We start from the raw sequence: 23,771 nt of genomic DNA on the forward strand, positions 1-23,771 counted from the left end.
GCTTCTTTAATTCACCTCAGGCCCCTTTCAGTAGGCCAGCACTGCAGGAGGCTCCACGACTGAGCCACAGTAATGCTACAGGAGGAGGGAATCTTAAAATGCTGTGCATGCACAGAGCTCTACTCTCAGGGACCCAGAAACGTTTCCACAAGCCCCATTCTGGGGATTACGTCACTTGGAATACAGGTCAGGGAGCTGAATCACGTGGAAAACAACAATCCTGCTGTGGGAAACGGAGCCATGCCCCTATGGGCAACACTCAAATTGGATCTGCTTCACTCCAGGGAGTTAGGAAAGGGTTATTAAATCAAGGGTGAAAGCAGCTGGTGACTCCTGAGCTGAGGGACCTCGTTAGCACAGCCCAGTCAGTGTCACCCCATTGTGTGGGGTAGTGGGGAGCGACCAGGAAAGGACAGAGCTCCCAGAGACTGTCAAACAAGAACCTCCAGTGGAGTTAAAGCAGTTTAGTTCAGCTCAGGATGTGTCTCTGAATGCTACATAAACCACCCCTTGAAGCCAGGGGAAGAAGTCAGTGCAGAGGGCAGGGAAAAGCTTTGGCCATCGCTGACATGTGCCTAACGAAAACAGCCAGGAGGAGGGCTGGGGATGAGAGGGAATTCTCTCCTTCCCATTCATGAGCTCACTCTGCTGGCACAGCTCCTGCCCTCCAAGGGTGCTCCCACAGCATGCACATAAAACCAGCTCCAGAGCCACCCGGTGTGTGAATTACCTACCCCTGATGCAGCTCCACATGGGTCACTGTATGTTCCTGACTCCAAACCATCTCTGGTGCTTTTCAAGCCCCAATAAAGATCTCTACTGGTTCCAATTAGGCTAACGAGCCTTGCCACTGGCCTGATTTCATAAGGACAAGCACACATTCTGCACCAGCTGGTAGTGAACACTTTTCTGTCAGGTGAGGGAGTGCACATAGCGGTTACCAACCAACTCAGCTGGAAAAAGAGCAAGAAATGGCTCCCTGCCCTTTGCCAGCCCTTTTTCAAAAGGCACTTGGATGAACAAGGAGTCTGAAGACTCACTGAAAACAACTTTAACAGAGAAACTCCCTTCCTGCCCCACACATCCTGTCACTTCTCCCTCTACCTGCACACAAAAGCTGGGAGACATCAGATGGACAACTCTGGCACAAAGGATCTGCTGCAAAGCCACCCAAGAGATCCCATCACTGCTTTCCTGATGGCCTCAACTCCTGGGCAAACCACCAGGCTCCATTCCAGGCTGCATTCCCAAACATCCCTCGGTGTGGGCTCCCAACGGGAACAGCCCTGGCTGGGGCCCTGGGACAGCATCTGAGTGCTCTGGCTGCTCCTCAGCACTGCAGGAGCCTGGGCTGGAGGTGGCACAGGGAAAGGGCAGGAAAGAGCCCGTGAAATCAGAGTTCGTGTTGGTAACAATTGTGTGATTTTTTTCTTGGAATGGAGAGGTTTTCTCCTCTGCCTCCCTGAGCTGCTGATGGGGAGAGAAAAGGGACCCAAAGGGAGACAGAATGAACAGAGAGGGAAAGTAAGCTGTGAGGAAACACAATATCCGGTTAATTCCTGTAAATTCTGTGAAATCCAAGGAAAAGGCAGATGAAGGATTTACTCTGCAAATTGTGCTAGAATCATACAAAGGTACTGACTTAGAGAATGTGGGGGTTTAACATGCCTGTTCATCAATCACTGATGCTGACATACACATAAAACTTATATACCTGCAAAAAAAATATTTATTTGAAGATGTGAAGAGGTTGAAAACCCATCTGCAGGAGTTGCAGCCACCTTCAGTGCTCCCACATCAAACCACAATGCTTCCCACGTCAAAGCACGATGTTTGCATCTTATTAGGCTCAGTTTCCCTTTCAGCCACGGATCTGTACCACGCATTTGCCCCCCAGCACAAACCCTGAACAGCTACGATCACCCTGACAAACTCCCAACAGAGGAAGAACCCAGGAGCAGGTTGTTTCTTACCGTCATGGCCAGAGTTGAGCAGGTGCTCCCCCAGGTCACAGCCAAACACCCTTTCCTTGAGGATCCCCCGCTGTTTCAGTTTCTGTTTCGTTGGGCGCGACTTCATGAATGTCCGGAGGAAGGTGATGAGCTTCCCGTGCTTCTTTGACACTGCACGAGACAGCAAAACAACCAATTCATTCCTGATCTGGCAGCCACTGAGCAGAACTCGTTCTACAGAGCACGTAAGAACTGTAGTAACGCTAATATCAATTATTTACAGGAACAGATTTTCCAAGGTTCAACACTAAGCAGAGACTTGGCTTTTGTCCCAACCCTTGGCTAGTGCAGAGTCACCAGGAGCCAGCTGGAATGGAAGGACTAACACAGAGACACATTTCTCTGCAGAGCAGCTTCAGGCGGGAGCGACCTGAAAGGCTGATGGTGGGCAGCACCTGGGAGGGCAACTTCATCTCTGGTAAAGGGAATGAGGCTCAGCTGAGAAATCTGGTAATCTGCTGTGCAAATCAGTGGGTAACCCACACACAGAAATAAAGCTTTGTGACTGGCCCTCATTCTGCTCTGAGGCCCCTCCAGAACAAAGGGCTGACTATAATCCCTGAGGCTGAGCAGGTGTAGCTCCCTGAGAGCCCAACCTGCTCTCCCAGCACACCAGGGCCTCACCACCCCTGCACAGGCACCACCCCAGGGCCTCAGCAATTCCCTGATCTTCTCAAGCCATCGCAAAATAAAAACATAGAACCACGGAGTCACTGAGGTTGGAAAAGCCCTCCAAGACCATCGAATCCAAGCTGTGCCCAATCCCCACCTTGTCACCCTGCCCAGAGCACTGAGGCCACATCCAGGTGTCCCTTGGACACCTCCAGGGATGGGGACTCCAGCACCCAGCCCACTGAACAGACAACTAAGGCAGCTGATTGAAGAGATGCAGTTTATCCCCTCCAGAATTAACACAAGCAGCCTCCAAAGAGAGGAGGACGTGGCTCAGGAGCCACCCTCCAACCTCCTGCTCTGTCTCTCTGGGCTGTGCTGGAGAAACTCTGGTCCCTCTGCTAAAACCACCTGCTCAGGAGTGGAGAGGAAGGCAAAGGAGAGCAGTCGGTGACAGCAGTGACCTGGCCCTGAGAGGAGAGGCCGGGCCCAGGTTGAATGGGAGCAGAACAATGCCCTGGAATGTCAATGTTCCTCCAGAGGCCCTCGGAGCCTCCCCAACAAAAGTGCCATTGTGTACACGATTTAAAAGCAGTTTAATTCAACAGAAGAGCTCTGCTGAAGGGAACAAACCACTGGGTACAAAGGGCCCTGCTTTGTGAGGAGGCCTTTGAAGCTCAAGAAGTTGTAAAGGCTCCTGCAGCAGCAATCTCCCTCCCCTGCTCCTCCCTCTCATGCCAGGCAGGAAAAACAACAACCGTGTATTCCACCTGCATTAATCCCACAAATGCTGCAATCAAATATCAGCAGAGTAACACCTTCCAAAGCAGCCAAGACCCCTGGGGACAAAGGTCCATCCCTTCAGTGTCACCTCTGCTGCCAAAAGAAATGTGAAATACAGAGAGCAGCCCTGAAACTGGGACTCAGCAAAGCAGAGATGGATGAGCACTGCTTCACTCAGGGGAGTTCTTCAACCACGGAACGTGGAAAACCTTGTCCCACGATCGTGGTTCCACCACACAGTGCTTCAGGATTTAATCCCTTCACACAGCTGAGTATTTCTCCTTCCATTTCACCAGACACTGACACGGTCCCTCTACTGATATATATAATAAACTTGATATATTTATATATATAATAAACCTGATTCCAGTGACCTTAACAAATGTGTACTGATGTGAGGAAAGCAAATTTCTCCTTCTGCACGAAGTCCCTTTAGCAGCACAACACCAAACTGATCCTCAGCACCACCTGAATACCTGAAATACTAAAATCCCCATCAAACCCCCACATCTGCATCCTTGGCAATCAAATCCAAATCATTTAACAACCACAGGAGCCTTGAGCATGACAAACTGTGGCTGTGGGGGCTTTAATTAAAGGAGTGTTTGCAGTTTGATGGGGTTTTTAATTGCACGCAATAAAGGAACAGATTGTGCTGACCTGCCAAAGTTAGGATGGGGTTTGGTTGTATCCATCATCACAGGAAAACAAGGGCTCATTTATCACCTCCTATCAGCCCAGCTCAAGGATAAATGGAGACAGTCTCATCCTGACTAGTGTGGAATTTCCAAGGTTAGCACCCTCGGGCTGCTGTGGTGACACCACTGGAGGTGAGAGACCTGAGACAGATGCTTTTACAACAGGCAAGCAGAGCACCTACTAATCCAAAAAAAGCAATCATTAATGCACGTGTATTCATCTGAATCACTTCACACTCTGTATCCTATGTACCTTGCTTGACAATGAAAAACAAGCCCATCAGAGAATGGATTTTAAATGGAGAAAAATGCATCCAATTCTAGTCCCAAAGAAATTCTACTACTAATGCAGATCAACAAGTGGCTTTTGGGTGTCACCTCAGCACTAAAACCAGGAAAAATAATGCAATGCATGCACTTCCATGGTCTAAAGATGTACTTGGCTTGGTATTGGCATCACCAACCACAAAAATGACCTGAGTTTTTAAAACATAATAAATCTGCTCTGCCTTTAAGCCACTCAGTGCAGGTTAAATTAATTGTCCTGCTTTCTGCACCATTAAGCAGACTCCCACAAACTCCCTGCCACAGAGAAGTGGTGCAGCAGCCAAGGACTCTGCGAGGGCAGGTTCAGCCACTGGAAATTCCCTCATCCCCAGCCTGTGGAAGCATTTGCACGGCTCCTTGGTCACACAGAGCCTGCTCTGCTCACCCCGGATCCCTGCCTGCTCTGCAGAGCCTCTTCGAGGCTGAACCCAGCTCTGAAGGCTGTACACACACAGGAATGATTCACTCGGGCTTCTGCTGGGTGGGGGAGAGCAACAGCAAGAAAATCCAAGCAGTCATCTCCCTGCTGACAGGTTATTATGGAGAACAAAAGCAGGTAGGTGTCTGAGAGGGCTGAGCTCTGCTCCTGAGCTGTGGGAGCCACCTCCTGCAGCAGCAGCAGCAAAGGTGAGATCCCCCATCCTCTGGCATCACCGACCCTCGAACCAGCAGTGCATCCCGAGGGACTCATTCCTGCTGCATCCTGGTTTAGATGAATGCAGCACAGCAGATCCAGGCTCTGGATAACCAATGCCAAAAGCCGCCAGGAATGCTGCAGAATCCATGTTTCCTGCTCCAAAACACCCATCCCAAAGCTTTTCTGCCCCACAGGTGACAGTGACAGCAGCAGCACCAGCAGCTGTTCTGCACCCAGAATTGATGACTGCAGGAGAACCAGGGAATCAAGGCACAGGGTTTAGACCTGAAACAAATCTACAAGTGTTACAAACTAAGCAGACATGGATAAAAGAATTAACCCTTTCCTACCATTACTGTCCCACTAATAAAGCAGGGACATAATAGAGCTGACTCACTCACAGCTTGGGTCTCCACACGAGGTGTGCATAGAAATAAATTCGGGAACCAGAATTACTTACAGACAATTTTAAATGGTTGCTGTGCTCTGAGTTACCAACTGAAAGCCAAACCAAACTAAACAAAAATTCCAACACTTATCCATATTACTTTCCACCTCAGACTTAACCACGATAAAACACTTTGTTTACCAAGAAACAGAGACTTTCCTAGAAGGAGCAAGGGCTGCTTTTCCTCAGAAAGGCAGATTTGGCTTAACATCCTGGCCTGAAGAAGTAAAGAGAAATTCTCCATCCAGTGGAGAGAGCCTGGCTGCGAAAGTCCCCAAATGAAACCCAACTGAAAAACCCCACCTGAGTCTGGACCACTTCTGAAGTTTTGCTGGCACAAATGTGTCAATTAGGAGCAAGAAAAAAATCTCTCCCCCTTTGCTGTCGTAACTGTGCTGGCCAAAGCCTTTACACAGTGGAAAGGGGGGAAGGAGAAGGAATCCTTGTGCCAGGTAGCTCATTGTGGCTTTGGGAAGCTGCCCAGTCCCTCCCCCAGGAACATTTATGGATCAGGCAGTGCTGTTGTTGTTACACCACCAGCTTGGGTGGTGCAAGTGAGGCCCCCTGACACTGGCAAAAGCTATTAAATAACCATTACTTCATTAAAAGCAGGGCTTGTTCACCCTCAGGCCCTTCACGACATGCTTTCTGCAGCTTTACTGGAGAGCTGTGCCAGCCCTCAGCTCTTCATCAGCTCCATGCTCTTGGTCAGCACAACTTGCCCTCCTGGCTTACTTCAGGAACTGCTGGAAGCCCACAGGGATCCCCTGGGATACGCTGAGGACTCCTGAGCCTTCCTCTGAGCTCAGCCCATGGTGGCACTGCTGAGTGTCCCCACACTGTTCCCTGAGGCTGAGCTGAGCCACCACTGTGACCTGGATTAGGAATAATCTGCTGCCCCTGATGCTCTTAGGGCAGAGCTGAGCCAGCCCAGGTGAGACAACTCAGAACTGACCTGCTCCCCCTGGTCCTGATCCCTCCTGTGCTCCATGGATTCATTCGGGATTCAAGTTATTTGGGATTCACAGCACAGTCCAACACCACCACGTGCATCAGCCCAAACTCCACAGGTGATGATGTCTGGCCATAAAATCCTTCCCAAGACCACTGCAACATTTAAGTGCTGCCAACAGAAGGAAAGGTAGGATGGCAAAGAGCACTGGCTCCTTCAGATTCCTTGGCTTTGGATCATGGAGACCAAACAGGAAGGAACCTTTTAACAAGCACAGCCTTACTGTGTCCCCAGATTTGTTCTGCTCAGCAAGAAAAACCCCGTGAGACAAAGGCTTGAAAACAAAACACAATCCAGCCAACCCTGCAGCAGGACAGCATCTCCCAGCATGTCCCAAAGGTCAGGGGACATCCAGGCAAATGGTGACCCGGCAGCAGATTCTAACCACAGAATCCCAGAGTGGTTTGGGTTGGAAGGGACCTTTAACCTCATCTTGTTCCACACTCCTGCCATGGGCACCTTCCACTAGACCAGGCTGCTCCAAGCCCCATCCAGGGCAATGGCAGCTTCCTCCAGGACACCATCCCAAACTCCCTGCCTGTTTCCCAAGCCCTCTGTCTGTTCCCTGCAGCCTCATCAGCCTTTGCCAAGGGAAAACAAGCCCCTGCTCCAAACAAAGAGCACCTGTCCCATTCCCTGTTGGTAGCATGAGTATTTGGTGTTTGACAAAATCCCCTTCCCAGGGTCACAGCAACACATTTCCCGATGCAGGGTTAGCAAACTTGGGACTCTAAGAGAAAAATCTTGGAGGGTGTTTGCTGACCCACATTCCCAGCACACGGGCAGCCTGTTTGTTTCTGTTTTTCCCAGGGACTTTACAGGTCACAGCACCCAGCTGGCCCCCGCTGTGAGGGGAGCCTGGTTCTCAGACCAAAGCAACAACAACACATGTGGCTGCAGAGCTCCACGGCCATAAACAAACTGCACTGGCAGGCACAAAATCAAGGATGCAAAAAGGTGTGGGAATGTAATAAAGAAAGGCATTACATAACAAAAGTGAAATCCATCCTCTCTGAAGGGAGATTTACAGCAAACCAGGCAAAAATTTTTCCAGGCTATTAGTCCCTCCAGAGCCATTCTCTTCTAAAATTAAACTGCTGCGGGGAGAGAAGGAGAAGCAACAGACTCTTCTGAAGAAAGAGCAGCACCAGGAATCAGGAGATGAGAAAGTGGGGTTTTGCCACACATTTGCTGCAATCCTGATTCTGCACACTCAGGATCACACTGAAGGGTGGGAGCGGAGCGAGGTCAGCTGGGTCCCCACACAGCATCAGTTATCCCAACCCCTCCTGAAAACATCAGCCAATCTACCCGATATCCATCCCCTCACACTCGGAAAAACCCGCTCTGCAGACCCACATCTCACCGAGGAGAAGCGATGCCAAGCCAAGAACTGAGTCACATCTCCCAGTTCTCTGTCATGTTCCTTAGCAACAAGACATTTTCCTCCTTCCCTCCTGCCACAGCACATTCTATTTTGGAAGCTCATTTACACAGCCCTAAAAACCCCAAGCAGAATGTGGAACCACGCACCACCAAGCACCATCCCTTAGTCCTTGAACAGGATGCTGGGTTTGAAGAAGGACCAACCAACACAGCAATAACCTCACTAATCTCTATACTGGGCTCCTTCAGCAGGCATAAAGATTTTCAAGAGATAATTTAAAATTCCACAGATATGAGAGTCTAAAAATATCTATCTCCAATAACTTTCATAAATGTGTACTGACTGATTTGCCATAAACAAGAGCAAAATAAATGTGTGTTTTCTGATGCTGCAGCATCTCCCTTGTGCCAGGCTGCCATCAGTTAAGGTTGGGCTCTGAAGCGAAGAAATATGTTAAAGGTGATTCATTTCAGTGTCATTTGACAAAAACCATTCAAATTAACTGTGAAGACAAGAATCAGCCAAGATAAGGACAGATTTCCAGCTACCATGAGAGCCCCACACACATAGAGAGTAAAGTAGGTCATTGATAAGAGCTGGTGCTGTTAATTTACAAAGCCCAGTAATAAGGAAGCTGCATCTCCTGCATCTGCCCAGGCTCCTGCAGCCATCCTTTGGGCAGTGTCTGGGCAATGACCTCAGCACAACTCCAGCTATTCCCCACCCCTGCCAACAGCAGCCCTTGGCTCAGGTTGGCTCCTCTTGGACAGCACAGGAACATCTGGCACCAGAGATCCACCAGCCTGGCAACTCACACAATTCCTTCACCTTCTGCAGCATCTGGGTGTGGTCATTCCTCTGCCAGAGACAGACACTGCAAATCCAGAAGCTACCAGCATGGAGGCTACTTTCATTTAACTAAAATCACCTGTCTGTAATGACAGGCACAAGGATCATCCACAGTGTGAACTGCCTGGAGAAGTTTCTTTCTGGCCATGAGAATGCACAGACACGAACCAGGAGCTAACGTACAACAGCAAAACCTCTTTCCTTGTTCTTCTGCCAAATTTTTTGAGTATTTGTAATGGCTTAAGAATGACAACCACCAGGTTAGTCAGATGCAAAAGTCTATCCACCTATGTCTTACACCAAGAAATCTGTGCTATTTTCCAGCTTTAAGACATGACTGATCTTTGACCAGAATCTAAGACCATAAAGGAGCCCTAAGATGATACAACCTGACCTCCTGAACAAACAGACCCCAGGGCATCTTCGAATTAATCCCTGAAGGACAGCACACCTGTCCCAGGGCAGTGGGACACTGCCAGGAGATACAAATCAGTTATCTATGCAGCTGAAGGCTAACGGAGACATCAGAGAGGTTTCAAATGTTCAAGGGCTAGCAAGGTCAATCTATTAATTCTGTTACCAAGTTTGAATTGTATTGGGGAAAAAAACAGCAGCGCTGACTAACAGAGTGCCAGTGATGATGCAGCAGGGACAGGCTGGGACAGGTAACTGGGGGAGGAAATAAAGATGGATGGGGCTGTAGTGCAAAGGAAACCAATTATTAGAGGCCCAAACTGGAAAAGGAGTGGGAGCTGAAAACACACCGATAGAGATTTAGCACATGTGACAGTGGGGTCAGCAGCTCAGGTGACACAAAGAGGTCACAGGGCCAGCAGCGAAACTGGGAGACAAGAGGAGCAAATTGGGAAACAGAGCTAGGAAAAAAATATCCAGAGAGACACTTGAAATGCCTTTTTTCTCTTTCATTCTAGCTAAATCTCTGTGTTCCAGCAGAGCTTAATGCAGTCCTTTTGCTTATCTCACCTACCCTGGAGACTCAGGATCCTTTAGAAAGGCTGTTCTGACTCAGGTAACTATTACAGGCAGAACTGAACACCAGATCTGCCCATCAGGGACATGGTGTCAGCCTCCCACCACGTTCACTTTGGCATCTCAGGGTTGTTTGACACCCAAAGATGGGAGATCTGACACCAAAATGAGCCTCTGTGCAACCCTTCATTCCCACTGAAGAGAATGTGACGCTGTAACCTGAGGGTATCTCTGATACACAATTTGCATGGTTTGAGAAGAAATCCAATTTCAGGACAACCCCAAAGGTTGTTCTGATGTGGTCCATGAAGGGTGCTATTGGTTTAAGGAATTTCTGGAACCTCAGCTGGGGCAGCAGCGTTCAGGATGACCAGGGTAAACATCAACATCAACAACCAGGGCCCTGTGCTGGATAACTCTCCAGACACCTGCAAATCAGGGAGAAATGGAAGAGCACTCAAGAGACAAGATGTCACCTTGACACCAGAGCAGGGTCATCTCTGCCAGAAGCTTCTCCAACTCACCAGTCATTACCATCAGGAATGTGATCCACAGGGAGATGGTGATGGCAATGCCACACATTCCCTGCTGGAGCTGACTGGAGCCGCTGGCTATCCATACATGATTCCGTGAGGTGGAACCTCAACCTCCCTTTAAGACAATCTAAACCAAACACTTTTTTTCCTGGCTCCAGCGGCCATGGCCTCAGGGAAGTCAAGAGCTGACTGTTCTCAAACTTACAGCCTCTTGAAGGCGAAGTGCCTTTGCTCTGCCTCATTCGCAGCCCAGCCGTGCTCTGTGCAGCTCCTTCCCTGATTAAAACGCTTCCCAACAGCCCCGCGGAGCTGCAGCTCGGCTGAGCCTCGCCCACGCGATTCCTGCGAGTGGCAGCAGCGCTGCAGGAGAGCTTCCAAAAACTTGACAGCAACACGAGCCAACCCTGCATCACACCAAGCGCTCTGGACACAGGCAGGCAGCCCGAAGCCTTCCCCAGCCATTCCAACAGGAGTGTGGCATCAGCCGGGCCGGGATGGCCGGAGTGACGGCAGCACCGTGCTCCTCCAGCCCGGGCCGGTGGGAGGAGGCGAGCGATGGAAAAGGATCTGACAGGAATCAACAAACAACACAAGTGGAGGAATGAGGAGTTTGGCAGATGGAGCCCGATCCCACAGCGAGAGGGTGTTTGCCCTTACGCAAGGCCTTGGGAAGGCACCGAGAAGGAACAAACCCTTTTGATTCCATGGGGAAGGGGCACGAGCCATCCCTCTGGAAGCAGGAGGAGGCCCGGGTCAAGGCACACTGCCTCGCTGTTCCCAATGCCCATGGCACAGCCTTTGCCCCAGTCCTTGGGTACAGACTCTCCTGAGGTACGTGGTACTTCCAGTATGACAGGTTAACATCCCTGCTGCTCTCCCAGTCCCTTCCCAAAGACTTCGTCTCTCATTTTCACTGGCCTGAGGGCAAGTGTTTGCAGCCCAGGCCAGTTACTGCCTAACTGCAGTGACCTATCCTTCTCAGACTGATACTGCTCTGGTTCTTCTACTTAGAGCCCCGACTTCCTGAACTGTTCATACTTTAGCTGTTAACCCCTGCATTAAGCCCTGAGATGACTCTGCCTTTGGAAGTAAAGTTTCCACTCACCTGGAGTGGAAACATAAATGATACTGAAGACCACGGCCATGATTTTCATTCACATTACACTCACTTTACACAGCACAAGGATACAATAGCTAAAAGAGGATAAAAATTATATTTTCACATACATCCTCCTTACACAGCTAAAGAAGTGTAAAAAACTTCACTGAAAGTGAAAATTGGACCTAATAGTTTAGAGATTTGAGGTGAATTAAATCTGCTTTTTAAGACTTAGGAATGCAGATAATGTATTGTTTTGCCTGCTTTATATTCTTTTCCTTTCACTTCCCAATGCAGGGCTTTGATTTCAAATGAGCCTCTTTTATCATGCCTGTGTGGTGCCCAGAACAAAGGAGGTCGGGGAAGAGTGGAAAGGGAAGGGAAGGCCTCCTGTCTTCTCTGTCACAAATAATCAGATCCTGCAGGGCATTTAGTCCTTAAAATGGGCTATGGCTTTTAGGAGGTTTTCTGAACAAATATGAACAGACGAGCCATGGCTACTTGCAAAGTGTCTACTGTGATCACAGTAACGTCTCTCCCTGGGAATTTTGTTTTCCAGAGTGTGCATTCCCTGCCCCAGGGCTTCAGCAAACAAAGGGCTGGCAGTTTTAAATAGGAAGCCCCTTTCTCCTAACAACAGCATCAATAATATTAATGCTTAGGAATGTGCCAGTCTGGGGAGGGAGGGAAGACAAAAAGATAAAGTGATATGCAAAAATCTATTGAAATTTAAATTGCAGACGTTCCCCTCTGTCAGCTGCCTCTTTGGGAGGGAGGTATAAATCTGAGAGGGAGGCACTGAACTCCAGCCCTGCAGCCCCAGGATCAGGGCCGGGGTGAAGGGGGCCTGCAGGCTGGAATTCCTCTTCTGCTGGGATCTGGGTGGGAATCCTCACACAAATCATCCTGGACATGAAAGACTCTCCCTTTAACAGCTACACACCCATGACCTGAGAACAAATCCAATAAAACAGTTTACAACTATGGGCCCAGTGTAGAGCAAGGAGGAATACAAACCGCAAGGCAGAGATTAATTAGAGGGAAACAGATGTAAAACAATTAACAAGGATGGGGAGAGGGGTAAGTAAGTAAATTTAATCGGTATTTGGTCACCAAGCCAGGGCACCTGCCCACGGGCACAGATCCCCGAGGATCGTCTGCCACTGCAGAAGCACAGGTCTGTAACCAGCAGCCAGGGATGAGAGAGGAATTACTGACACCAGGTATGTTCTACCTGTCTGAAAACATGACCCCAGGCAGGGAGGCATCTGAGCACCCCCACAGCATCACCCCCGTGTAGGATCAGCTCTGCTCCAGGCAGTGTCCTGGGCGGGACACCCCAGCACAGCTCGGCACCGCTGGGCCCAGCCAGGGGGTGTTAAGTACCATCAAATAATGGAATAGTTTGGCTTGGAAGGGACTTAAAAGCCCATCTCGTTCCACCCCCTGCCATGGGCAGGGACACCTCCCACTGTCCCAGGGTGTTCCAAGCCTTGTCCTTGGACACTCCCAGGGGATGGGGCAGCCACAGCTGCCCCGGGCAACCTGTGCCAGGGCCTCAGCACCCTCACAGGGAGGAATTTCTTTCCAATATCTAATGCGAAGCATGTGCCAAGTGCCTCTTTCCTGATGCACCACCACCACCGGGAAAGAAGAATCCTCATCCAAAGCCACCCATTCCCCACACGCACATGAAATATCTGGCAAGTTACTAAGCAACAAGTGGCGCAGACACCTCCAGCCCCTCTCCGAGCCCCCGGCCGGGTAACCCGGGGTATCGCTGCCTCACCTGGCCCTGCTCCCGGCCGGGTCCCGCTCCGCGCCGGGCTGCGCTCGGCTCCGCCGGGATCCGCGGGATGCGCCGGCCGCTCGCAGCCTCTGCGACTCTGCCAAGCCCCTCCCCGGCTCCTCCTCCGCAGGTGGCTCCTTCCTTCCTTCCCCCTCCGTCCGTCCGTCCCTCCCTCCCTCCTTCCCCGGCTCCCGCAGCCGCTCTAGCGCTGCCCCTGCGCCGCGGGACCCTCCTGTCCCTCCTGTCCCCCTGCCGGGGCCGGGCAAAGGGCGCAGGGTGGGCAGGGAGCGATGGGGAGCAACACACGGCTGCTCGTCTGGGGGAGGGCTAAAACTGAAATAAAAAAAATTCCCAGGTATAAAAATCTAAAAAGGGGGTGCTGAGAAGATGAATCAGGCTGTGCTCGGTGGTGCCCAGCAATAGAAAGAGATGTCCGGGAAGTTCCACCTGAACACGCGGAGAAACTTCCGTGTGCAGTGACCAAGCACTGAACAGATTGTCCACAGACAGGGTGTGGAGTGTCCCCCACTGGACACAATCCTGTGTCCTGTGCTCTGGGATGGCTCTGCTGGAGCGGGGAGCTGGGACCTGGTGACCTTCTGAAGTCCCTTCCAGCCTGGCCCATCCTGGGATTCTGTGAAGGTCTGACCACTGGTTTTGTCCCATATAACCCACGGCTGCTCTGTAACCTCCACCATCGGGATGGGCCCGTGCCCATCCCCTCAGCCTGTGAGCACCTCCAGGAAAACACGCGGGCCGGGAAAGCTGCACTCACCTGTATCCACTTTCTCCTTCCTTGCTCCTTCATGCTACAAAAGCTACAGAAGACACTGGTGAAGGCAACAGCCCAATCCTGCAGGGTCTGCAGAGCTCAGGGGCACATCTGTGCCATCATCCCTGTCCCTCAGTCACTGCTCCCACAGCAAATCCCCGAGTCCACACTAAAGATCTGTCTCAGCATGTCCAGAAGGAAGGGAGAGACACCAGGCATGCCCGAGTGCTCGGATGGAAGCATGTCCCAGCTTCCCGATGGGACACAGGCTGGGCCCCACAGCCCAGGGGACCGCACCTCGAACCCTGGGGACAGCACCCCACACCCTGGGGACAGCACCCCACACCCTGGGGACCGCGCCCTCGGTGTCCCCGTTAATGTAATCACAGGAACAATGCCCCCTCCCAGTCCGAGGGGCTAGTTCGCATTGATCAGATCACGGAAAACAAACCCAATTAAAAACTCTCCGGGAGTGCTGCTGTTTGAAAGCAAAGCCAAATGACAGCATCATTTCCCAGTGACCCATTTCCAGCCAGGCTCCAGCCCAGGGCACAGCACAGAGACCCCGGGACTCGACCTGATCCCAGCACTGCCATCCCTGCCCAGCCTCGACCAGCACCGGAGCAGGAACAAGAGCCAGGAGGGCAGGAAGCCTCTGCCAAGGCTTTTCCTAGTGTCAGTGAAGCTGTGACCTTACCTGCATTTATTGCAGGTTTGAGGGATAAGTTCTGCCGTTGTGCTGTTTGACCCCGAGCTCTCCCATTAACACCAGTTCATCAATCCCAATAATTGCTCTCACCTACTTTAAAATGTGGGCTTGCCAGCTAAAGGTGGGCAACCTCAGGGTCAGAAGGATTAAGGAGGAATTTGCCTCTCTATCTGCAGACATCTTGATGAGCAGGAGGGGAAAACTCATTTCTTTCTCCTCCACGCTATTTTCAAAATCATTTGCTGACTCACATCCCCCGATAATCCTGTTCTCAGCTACTCCTTACACTTGGTATTTACTGCTGGACTTGTTTCGCCTGGACAGTGAGCACACTATTACACCAGGGTTTACCTCAGCAGCCAAGCACGACTCCTAAATCCATTTCTCTCTGAATAATTCCAAGTACAAACCCTTCTCCCTGGTACCAGCTCATCATTCTGGCAACGTTCTTCCCATCAAACCCATTGATCAAAGCCGGGAAAATCCCAGCAGACACATACAGCGGAAGCAATGCTATTCCTACTTAACATGCAAAATGCACATACAATTCCAAGCAGCATCCAGGACTTCAGAGCAACAACACTGAGCTGCCCAAAGCTGCCAGAATGTGTTGTATGCTCCCTATATAATTTTTTTTCTTTTTACTGTAGGCCAGGCTTGGCTAGGAAGACTCCTTCAAGGCTGGTGACCCCCGCTGTGACCAACTGCTCCATTCACACCCTTTGCTGGTGCCCCGTTTCAAACTAAGGCCAGGGGTTGCCCAGTCCTGTTTTTGCTAATCAGGGCAGGAATGTAACAGCTGCATCCTCAATAACCCAGAGCTGCCTCAGCTTCAGGCTTGGGTTTTACCTTTGCAATTACTGCTCTGAGGAGGTATTTTACTACCTGGTGTACAGTGACACATCTTCTGCGCTTTTTTTCCTGTAAAGGAAAATCCTTAATCCTCCTTAGAAGCTGCCTTTCTTTTAGGAATGAAACCTGAGCAACCAAGATGTGGCTCTTCTGCACCTGGGACCTTCTGCACCTGCACAGAGGTCTCTGCTCTCCACTGCACTGAACAGCACTGCGATGTCTTCTTGCTGCTTCTGAATATTTGATTGGAAATAATAAAATAATCACATGAGTCTCATTTTCTGTTCTAATTTCTTTTGCCAGACAATTTTAAGCTATTATTATTGTTATTATTATTCAAGTGAAAGAGATGCATTCCTCACTCCTAAGGAGCTGGTCAGCTTGCTATGGAGCGGTGGAGGCAGATAATGAGTATCTTTTAAACCCAGCAAAGAAGCCCAAGCATTTGAAACCACAGAAAAAAGGGCCATCCATGTGCCTGTTACAAATTCAATCCTGAAGTCCACCCTATCCTCCAAAACTTATTTCAGGCAGAAGAACTGGGAAGGCAAAGCAACCCAAAGAATGTTATTAGTGCAGCCTGTAGCTTCTTCCACTTTCTGGTTTTGCAAATGTGACCACTGAAAGAGGTTCAAGCCATCATTAGGAGTTGGACAGGCAGGATTTTCCAATGCTGCTTCTTACTCAGCTGGATTTATCCTGCAGTCAGCTGCTCCCAAAACACACACACATACAACACAAATAAACAAAACCCCCTTTAAAAATAAGGGGTATTGCTGAGAAACTATGGATTAAAGCAGACTGGGGCATTAAAAAAAAAACCAACAGAGCAGCACATCATGGCATGGAATGCCTTAAAATGACTGGATTTGATTCAAAGCTGACAGCAAACAGGTATCTCATGTCACAGAGTATGGAATCATCAAATCCCAGAATGGGTTGGAAAAGACCCTAAGGCTCATCCAGTGCCACCCCTGCCATGGACAGGGACACCTTCCACTGTCCCAGGCTGCTCCAAGCCCCATCCAAACTGGCCTTGGGCACTGCCAGGGATCCAGGGGCAGCCACAGCTGCTCTGGGCACAGTGGTACCATGTGGTGACTGAGCTTTTGGTTGATGGAGCCATGGTCTGCCATGGCCTGCAAGAAAAATATTCCAACTATTCCATTTATTAAGTCTTTATGCACAGAGAGGTGGTGGTGTAGCTGCTCAGCCTTTGTGAACTTCCCAGGACCACGCTTTAACGGGAGAGTTGAGCTGTGCACTGGCACAATCCTTGATAAATCCATAGGCCAGGAACAGATCAGAGCTTTGTGCCATCATCTATGGTTAAAGCTGCCCTGAAGTATTTTGAAGTCGCAATCTGGCTCCCACACTAATTTACAAAATTATTCAGGAGAAAAGAGGAGGAAAAGCAGAGCAGAACAAACTCCCTCTTGCCATGATTTCAGAGCTTTTAGCATAACTGCAGAGTTTTGCTCAAGCCAACTATTATTAGAGTTAAGTCCCATTTTGACAGAGCTTGTGAGAAAGGAAAAAACATCCTGTTTAAAAATAACAGCCCCCCCAACCTGAGTAAGTGGAGAGCAGGCAGAGTGAGAAAGCAGCACAGAACAAGTGAAAAGGAAAGTGGCCTCATTAAAGCACACTGGTGCTTCCAACACCCTGCACTCAGCCAAGTTTCACTGCTGTGCTTCACACTACTCTGCCCATTCGGAGGGATCCAGCCTCTCCAACACCGGGAATGTTCCCATAACAAACTTCAACACAGCTCTTTCTTACCTGCACAGAACACAGATCTCTGTAATTATTCATGAACTGATGTGTACAGACTGTGCACAGATCCACACACCACGCTTGTTCCTTTTATTTTCCAATTAAAATTCCCCAGGAAACATGGCCACGGCTCACCACAAAATTACCTGTCAAAATGTGAGATGCCTGAAGCTGCTGTTTATGGGCTCAGCTTCTTCCCAAAGCCTTGGTGACCACACACAAGGAGAAACTGCACTGTAGGGAACACAGGAATTAATCTGGCTCTTCCCTCTACCGGTGTTCAGGCATTTCCCTGCGCCTGGAGGCTGATTTCCAGCGCTGTAATTACACCAGCAGTGCCTCCCCGTGGGGATGCAGGATAAGCTGGGATGGAGCAGAGGATGCTCCTCAACTGGCAGAGCTCTGCTGCTCCCCTTGCTCCCCAAAGCTACTGAAGGGCTCCTAGGCCAGGAGCCTGGACCCTGACAGGGGGTTGTGGTGGGCAGGGATGGGGTTTTTTGTGCCAGCTCTGTGTGGGATCTTTTCCATACTTCCAGGAGACTCAGCTATTCCATGGAAAAACCTGAATGCTTGGGGGCTGGACACAGAGGCTCATTCACTGACACCTCCACCTGTGCCTTACTGGGATTGTTCAGAGAAGGCAGAAGGTCCCCGGAGCATCCCCAGGTTCAGCCTGCACCTGATGGCCCCACAGGACAACACTGGTGTCCACCAGCTGTCCTGGGACCACTGGCTTTGCACTCATGGCACATTCTGAGGAGACACAGGATCCCTCCCCTCAGGGCTGGGAGGGCTCGAGCAGGGCTTTCATAGATCAGAAAACTCTATTTGAGTTCAGCTAAAAAATAAAAAAAGATATAAATGAAACAGCAGAACCAAAGGGCACCTTCCTCTTGCCCCTGGGTCCCTGAGCCTGCAGGTCCCTTTTGTTTCAGTCCAGCTTCTCTCCAAAGGATGGATCTCCTGCCCTGCTCCTGCTGCTCCACCCCTGCTCCAGCTTCCCCTGGGCCCTCCAGACACAGCACTAATTCCCAAATCCTGCTCTTCCACTCCAGGCTTTCAAATCCAGGCCTCTTGAAGAAAATGTCAACCAACTTACTCACAAGTTCCTGAGAACCACCCAGACAGTTTCCATAGCACCCAGGAAATGTCACAGAAACATGGATTTGTTCTCACTGCAAACACTGCATCACCATCACCTAAAACTCCTCAGTGTGGGGGTAAGGAACAGCCAGGGGTGTTCATAAAGCACTGCCAAAGTGCACTCCTGGGTCTCACTGCCATTGTCAGAAGCACCTGCACTGTTCAAGGATTAAAGGATTACAGAGGAAGAAAAAATACATTGACTCCCTAATGCTCTGCATCCTCAGGAACTTCGTGAAATACAATTTCTTCTCGTCTCTCACCTTGGAGTTAGCCAAGGTTTAGAGATTTTGTTTAGGTAGACAGGAAAAGTGTTTCAGATTTGCCACTGAAGGCAAAAGGCAAAAGCAAGTTGCAAATAAAAACGTCCCCATAGGCAGAGGGTGCAGAAAGAATATCTGACACTTTTTAACTCTAAAACTGCTCCTTTTAAATCCACTGCTCATCCCAGTTTGGTGAAGAATTCCCAAAACTGCAATTCCCTGCCATCCTGTGTACCTGCAACTCTTACCATGGTACATTATGGAGACTCCTCAGGTGGATTTTCATGCAGGTCTAGAGGAACATCCAAACCCTGGCCCCTTGCAAAAGGGAAATGGGACATTGAGAAGATCATTCAGAGCTTCAGCTGCACAGCTGGTCCTGGGAATGCTGCACTTCCATGGAATGCCAAGGGCATCCTGTGCCCTGTAGGGGAAGGGGGAATGGAGCAGCAGACCCAGATCCAGAGCCCTGCTGGTTTCTTCTCCCAAACTACTGCTGGAAAAGCAGAACAACACACTTGGTGCTGCCTGGCTGGCTGAAACACAGCGGGACTTTCTCCAAATCCAGTCCCCCAGAGAGGGCTGTGAGTGATTCTTCATCCCAGGCAGGACAGATGCTGCTGCTGCTGCTTTTGGGATGCTCCTACATCCCATCCCTGCTTGCCCAGGGAACACAGAATTTTTGCCATGTCTGTCCCCAGCACATAGGCTCAGGGAGCTGTTCTCTCCAACTCCTACTTTTCCAGCAGAATCACAGATTTTATGGTGCAAATTTCAGAGAGGACCAGATGAATCCTCTATTTAGCAGCACTTCCACAGATCAGCCCACAGCTCTCATCCCTTTCTATTTCTGCCAAAAAATGGGAAGGAACAAAAGACAAATTGCTTAAAACAAGGGAGGGATAGCAAAGAGAAAAAGACTCCAAGGAAATGAGAAACTCAGCAAAATGCTGCTGCAGTTCTGGTCTGCGCTACAAATTTCAAGACCTAAAAAGACTAAACAGTCTTACAGTCCTGGGCAGTCCCTGCAATAAATCCCCTTCTCCTAAAGCCAGGTAATTACTGGAGCAATTCAGGGTAAATAAGCACTTTCCAGAGCGCACTGCACTGAAATCCAGCAATGCAACACATTTACGGAAGGTGAAGTTTGACATTCTTAATGTATCCAAGAGCCAAACTACCAGCAAAATAATACTATTTTTTTCAAAGCAAGCATCCAGCACTTCTGATGGCAGTGAAATAAAGCCCTAAAGCCTAGTTTAAAAATAAATCCTCCTTTGGTGACCGGAGAAGGTACAATGGGAATCCAGACAAGGCTTGCAGCAGAGGCAGAGCTTTACACCTAAACCACAAGAAGCTTTGCAATCAGTTCAAATACAATTAGAAGAGATGCCTGGCACCTACCAAGCACTTCAGTCACTGAACTGCACAAGCAGTGGCTCCTTCATGAACTGAAATGTTCTACCAGTGGGTGTCAGGAAAAGATTCTTCCTCCCCCTGGAATGGGCACAGCCCCACAGCTGCCAGAGCTCCAGGAGCATTTGGACAATGCTTTCAGGCACAGGGTGAGAGTTTGGGGTGTCTGTGCAGGGCCAGGGGTAGAACTGGCTGATCCTTGTGGGTCCAGCTCAGGGTATTCCTGATTCCATGGTTTTGTGGACAGCAGGACTCAAATGAGCTCTGACTGGCTGCATTTATCAGCATTGCTTTGATATCAAATATCCAATAATAACCTGTTCGTTTAACCCAAGGAACAGCTTGGGATGACCTCTAGGAAGGTACAGTTCAACCCCAATCCCAAGGGACTGGGTGAAACAGAGGGACACGGGGGACAACACTGTCAGAAGCCTGTGCAAGAACTCTGCCATGTGCCTTGGTGCGAAGCCCTGCCTAGAAATAAAGCTCCCACACATTGCTGCTCTGCCTCCCCTAAAATCCCACTGACATTCTCTTTCCAAGCACTTAGGAGATCCAGAGAAACAAAGTCCAGGTATGATTTAACACAAAAAGCAAATCAATTGAAATGTCTGTTGTCAAATACCTCTCAATAACTGAGGATTAAATGTTTAATTACATAAAATGTACCAGGGACACATCTCAGCTCCTCAGTTCCACTGGAACACTTTAATTTCACCTAATGCCAGTTCTGATAGTGACAGCCATGTTGTCATGGCAATGACAACACAACACAGTTGTTTTCTGCTCTCACTGTGCACTGGGCACACAGGAGGGCTGTTTCCATTGCCATAAAACTATATATTTAACCACATTTCTTCCCTCTCTTATTCAAGCAAGCTCTTCCCTCCAGAGCGTGGTCACAGAGGGTTTGGCAAACCCTTCGGATAGTGAGGCTCAAACTGAAAGGCTGGGAAAAGAAGAACACTTTATATTTAGAGATGCAGCAGCTGGGGGGGAGAAGAAGCTGATTTCTGATACACAGACTACCACCCACATGGCTGCTGATACTGCAGGGTGTGCACAAGGCAAGGCCCAGGTGTGCTGAGCATCACCTGAAGATTTGGATTCACTCACTGGGTCTGGAAATCACTTGAAGAAAATCTGCCCCTGAGAAGGTGGGTTCTCAGAACCAGGCACTGGCTTTTCTACCCAACAGCTTTTTAATACTAAAAAAAATTACTAATTCTCTATTTCACCATTTATTACACTACAGCTAGGTTCTGCCAGCAAGCAGGGTTAGTGAGTGGTTATTGCTACCACAGACAGGGTTAGATGTGGTTAGGGTAGCACAGAACAGGCTCTACCTGAGCTCAGGTGGGACTGGTTCAGAGCCTCGGTAACAAATGCAGAGCCTGGTTTTACACTATCCATCTCCAAGTCTGATAATCAGGATCAGGGCAGGGGGCAGAGGGACAGACAGAGGGCAAGAGAGAGGACAAAGTTAAAATATCTCCTGGAGGGACTGCAGGAGTCCAACAATTCAACGTGGAGAGACAGCAGTTAGAGAGACAGAGCTGGAGAAATCCAGAGTTCAGTGCTGAGCATGCAGAGCTGGGGCTTCTCTGGGCTGTTCTAGGCCTGAATTGTTCTTCCCCAGCAATGTCTGTGTGCAAAAAGGAGTGGGAGGGAGGGGATCCACTGAGCTCACAGCGTGAACAGCAAAAACCATGAGGTGAGCTGGACTAAGCTGAGTGAACACCCAAATCCCTGGAAAACTGAGCTGCTGGGGATGGAGTGGATGCTGCTGGTGCCTGAACAACTGGGCTTGGAGCTGGCTCAGGAGAGAGCACAGTGTGTGCAGGCCAGTTCCCAATTCCAGTCCCTGCACACGGCAGGGGGTGGAACCAGATGATCTTTAGGCTCCCTTCCAACCCAAACCAGTCTGGGATTCTGGGATGCTGTGCACAGACCACCCTAAGCAGAGTTTTCACTGTAAAAAGAGTATTAAAAATTCTATAAAATAGATGTCAGTTTGGGTTGGCACATGGAGAGGAGAAATGAGTGATGTTCAACACAGAACAGCTTGCACAGGAACAGCTTTTGCTGTGGCTGGGAAGCCAAAGATTTTGGGCTTGTGGTCAGGGGCACTTTGTCCCAGTTACAAAACCCTCTTCCAGCCCCTGCCTCCCTGTCCAGAGCTCAGCTCGTTTATCTGAGTCCAAAAAAGAACTTCTGTCCCTCAATGAGCCCAGAAAGGAACTTCCCCTTTGCACCAGCAAAACCTGAACAGGACCTCAAATCCGCCACACTTAAAAAGCACAACTATTCCTAAATTCCTGGCAGCAGAAGTCATGCAGCCATGATCTGTGGGACACAGGAATATCATAACCCAGCCCCAGAGCCTAGGAGTGCTCAGCCATGGGAGGATGTGGTTTCCCAGCTCTCCAGTGGTGCTCTCAGAGCAGCCACAGCCAAGTTTCCCATCTCTGTGGCAATTCCATGACTCACAAAGGACAGAGCTGTCACAAGGAATTAATTTCACAGGAAAAACAAGCAGAACCACTAATAAGCCTCATAGCTCTGAGCAAAAATATTGGAGCTGTTCTGTTGTCAGAATCTTCCTTCTCACAGCTGAGAGAGGAAGGGGACTCAACACTGACCACTCACATTAAATAACCAGAAATGTGGCCATCCCTTGTTTTTGTGTTAGAAACCTAATAAAAAAGCCTGCCTGATAAAATAGACAGGCTAAAGCCTGCCTGTGTTATCTGAATTTAACTGCTGCTGCTCCTTGGCAGGAATTGCATCTCTGAAGGGCTCAGGGATCCAAGGAACTTGACTCTACAAATGGAAAAACATTAAGAAAAATCTTTTCCCCATATTTGTGTGCCCAAAGGGAACTCCCTGGATCTTACAAGATTCACTATTCTGATTCCTCCCAAATTTTCTGTCACGTTATTTATCAGTGGACATGGCCAGTCATAGCAATAAATTCTGCCCCCATTCTTAAAACCTCCCTCCCAGTTTCAGTATTCCCTGGCTCCTGTGGGTTTGGATATGTGCAGTGGAAGAAGCCTCACCTCACTCTCCATGATATATCCCAAACACAAACCCTGTTCTCCCCCTCTGGAGTCTCCTTCTGCCTGGAGGGATCTAATCATGTTGGCATGTGCTCAGGAAGGTGCTCAGGAAATCAAATCTTCACACCAGGAACAGGTTTTCTGTCCCTCTGGAAGGAGCCCTGGGAATGGGAAGCACTTCCCCACATTCCAGGCACAGCAGCACAGTGTCTGTGCCAGCAGCTGGCAGTGGGTGTGTGCATAAAGGATTTATCTGTCTATATATACATGAATATTGTAGATTTTATAATTATCTCTCTACAGTATTTGCATATCCAGCTTTCAGACTGACTTAGGGGATCCAAACAACATCCCAGGGGGAGCCAATTTGTGCAAGTGAGACATTTGCTGTAAAAAATGATAAATCTACATGACCAGTCCCAGGTTTTACTGACACCAGGTTATTGCTGTGAGGTTTAGACCAGCACCAGCAGGATCGAAAAAAGACCACGGCAACGTGAAGCAGGACTCTGAATAAACAAGCCACAAGTTCACTTTGGGCATTGTCAGATGTTAAGCACAAACATCATTCCCTCATAAAAAAAAAAAAAAGGGAATTT

The 23,771-nt window shown here is 49.4% G+C and overlaps 1 protein-coding gene across 1 annotated transcript in view; it reads right to left on the reverse strand.

Moving 5' to 3' along the window:
- ARHGAP32 (Rho GTPase activating protein 32) overlaps positions 1–23,771 on the reverse strand; it is a 176,336-nt gene that overhangs the window by 35,692 nt on the left and 116,873 nt on the right. Inside the window, 2 exon segments of the mRNA XM_039565052.1 lie at positions 1,974–2,123; positions 21,457–21,531. Coding sequence (XP_039420986.1) covers positions 1,974–2,123; positions 21,457–21,531 — 225 coding nt within the window.

This window comes from Corvus cornix, chromosome 24 (genome assembly GCF_000738735.6).
Source record: "Corvus cornix cornix isolate S_Up_H32 chromosome 24, ASM73873v5, whole genome shotgun sequence".
In the NCBI taxonomy this organism is placed as follows: domain Eukaryota; kingdom Metazoa; phylum Chordata; class Aves; order Passeriformes; family Corvidae; genus Corvus; species Corvus cornix.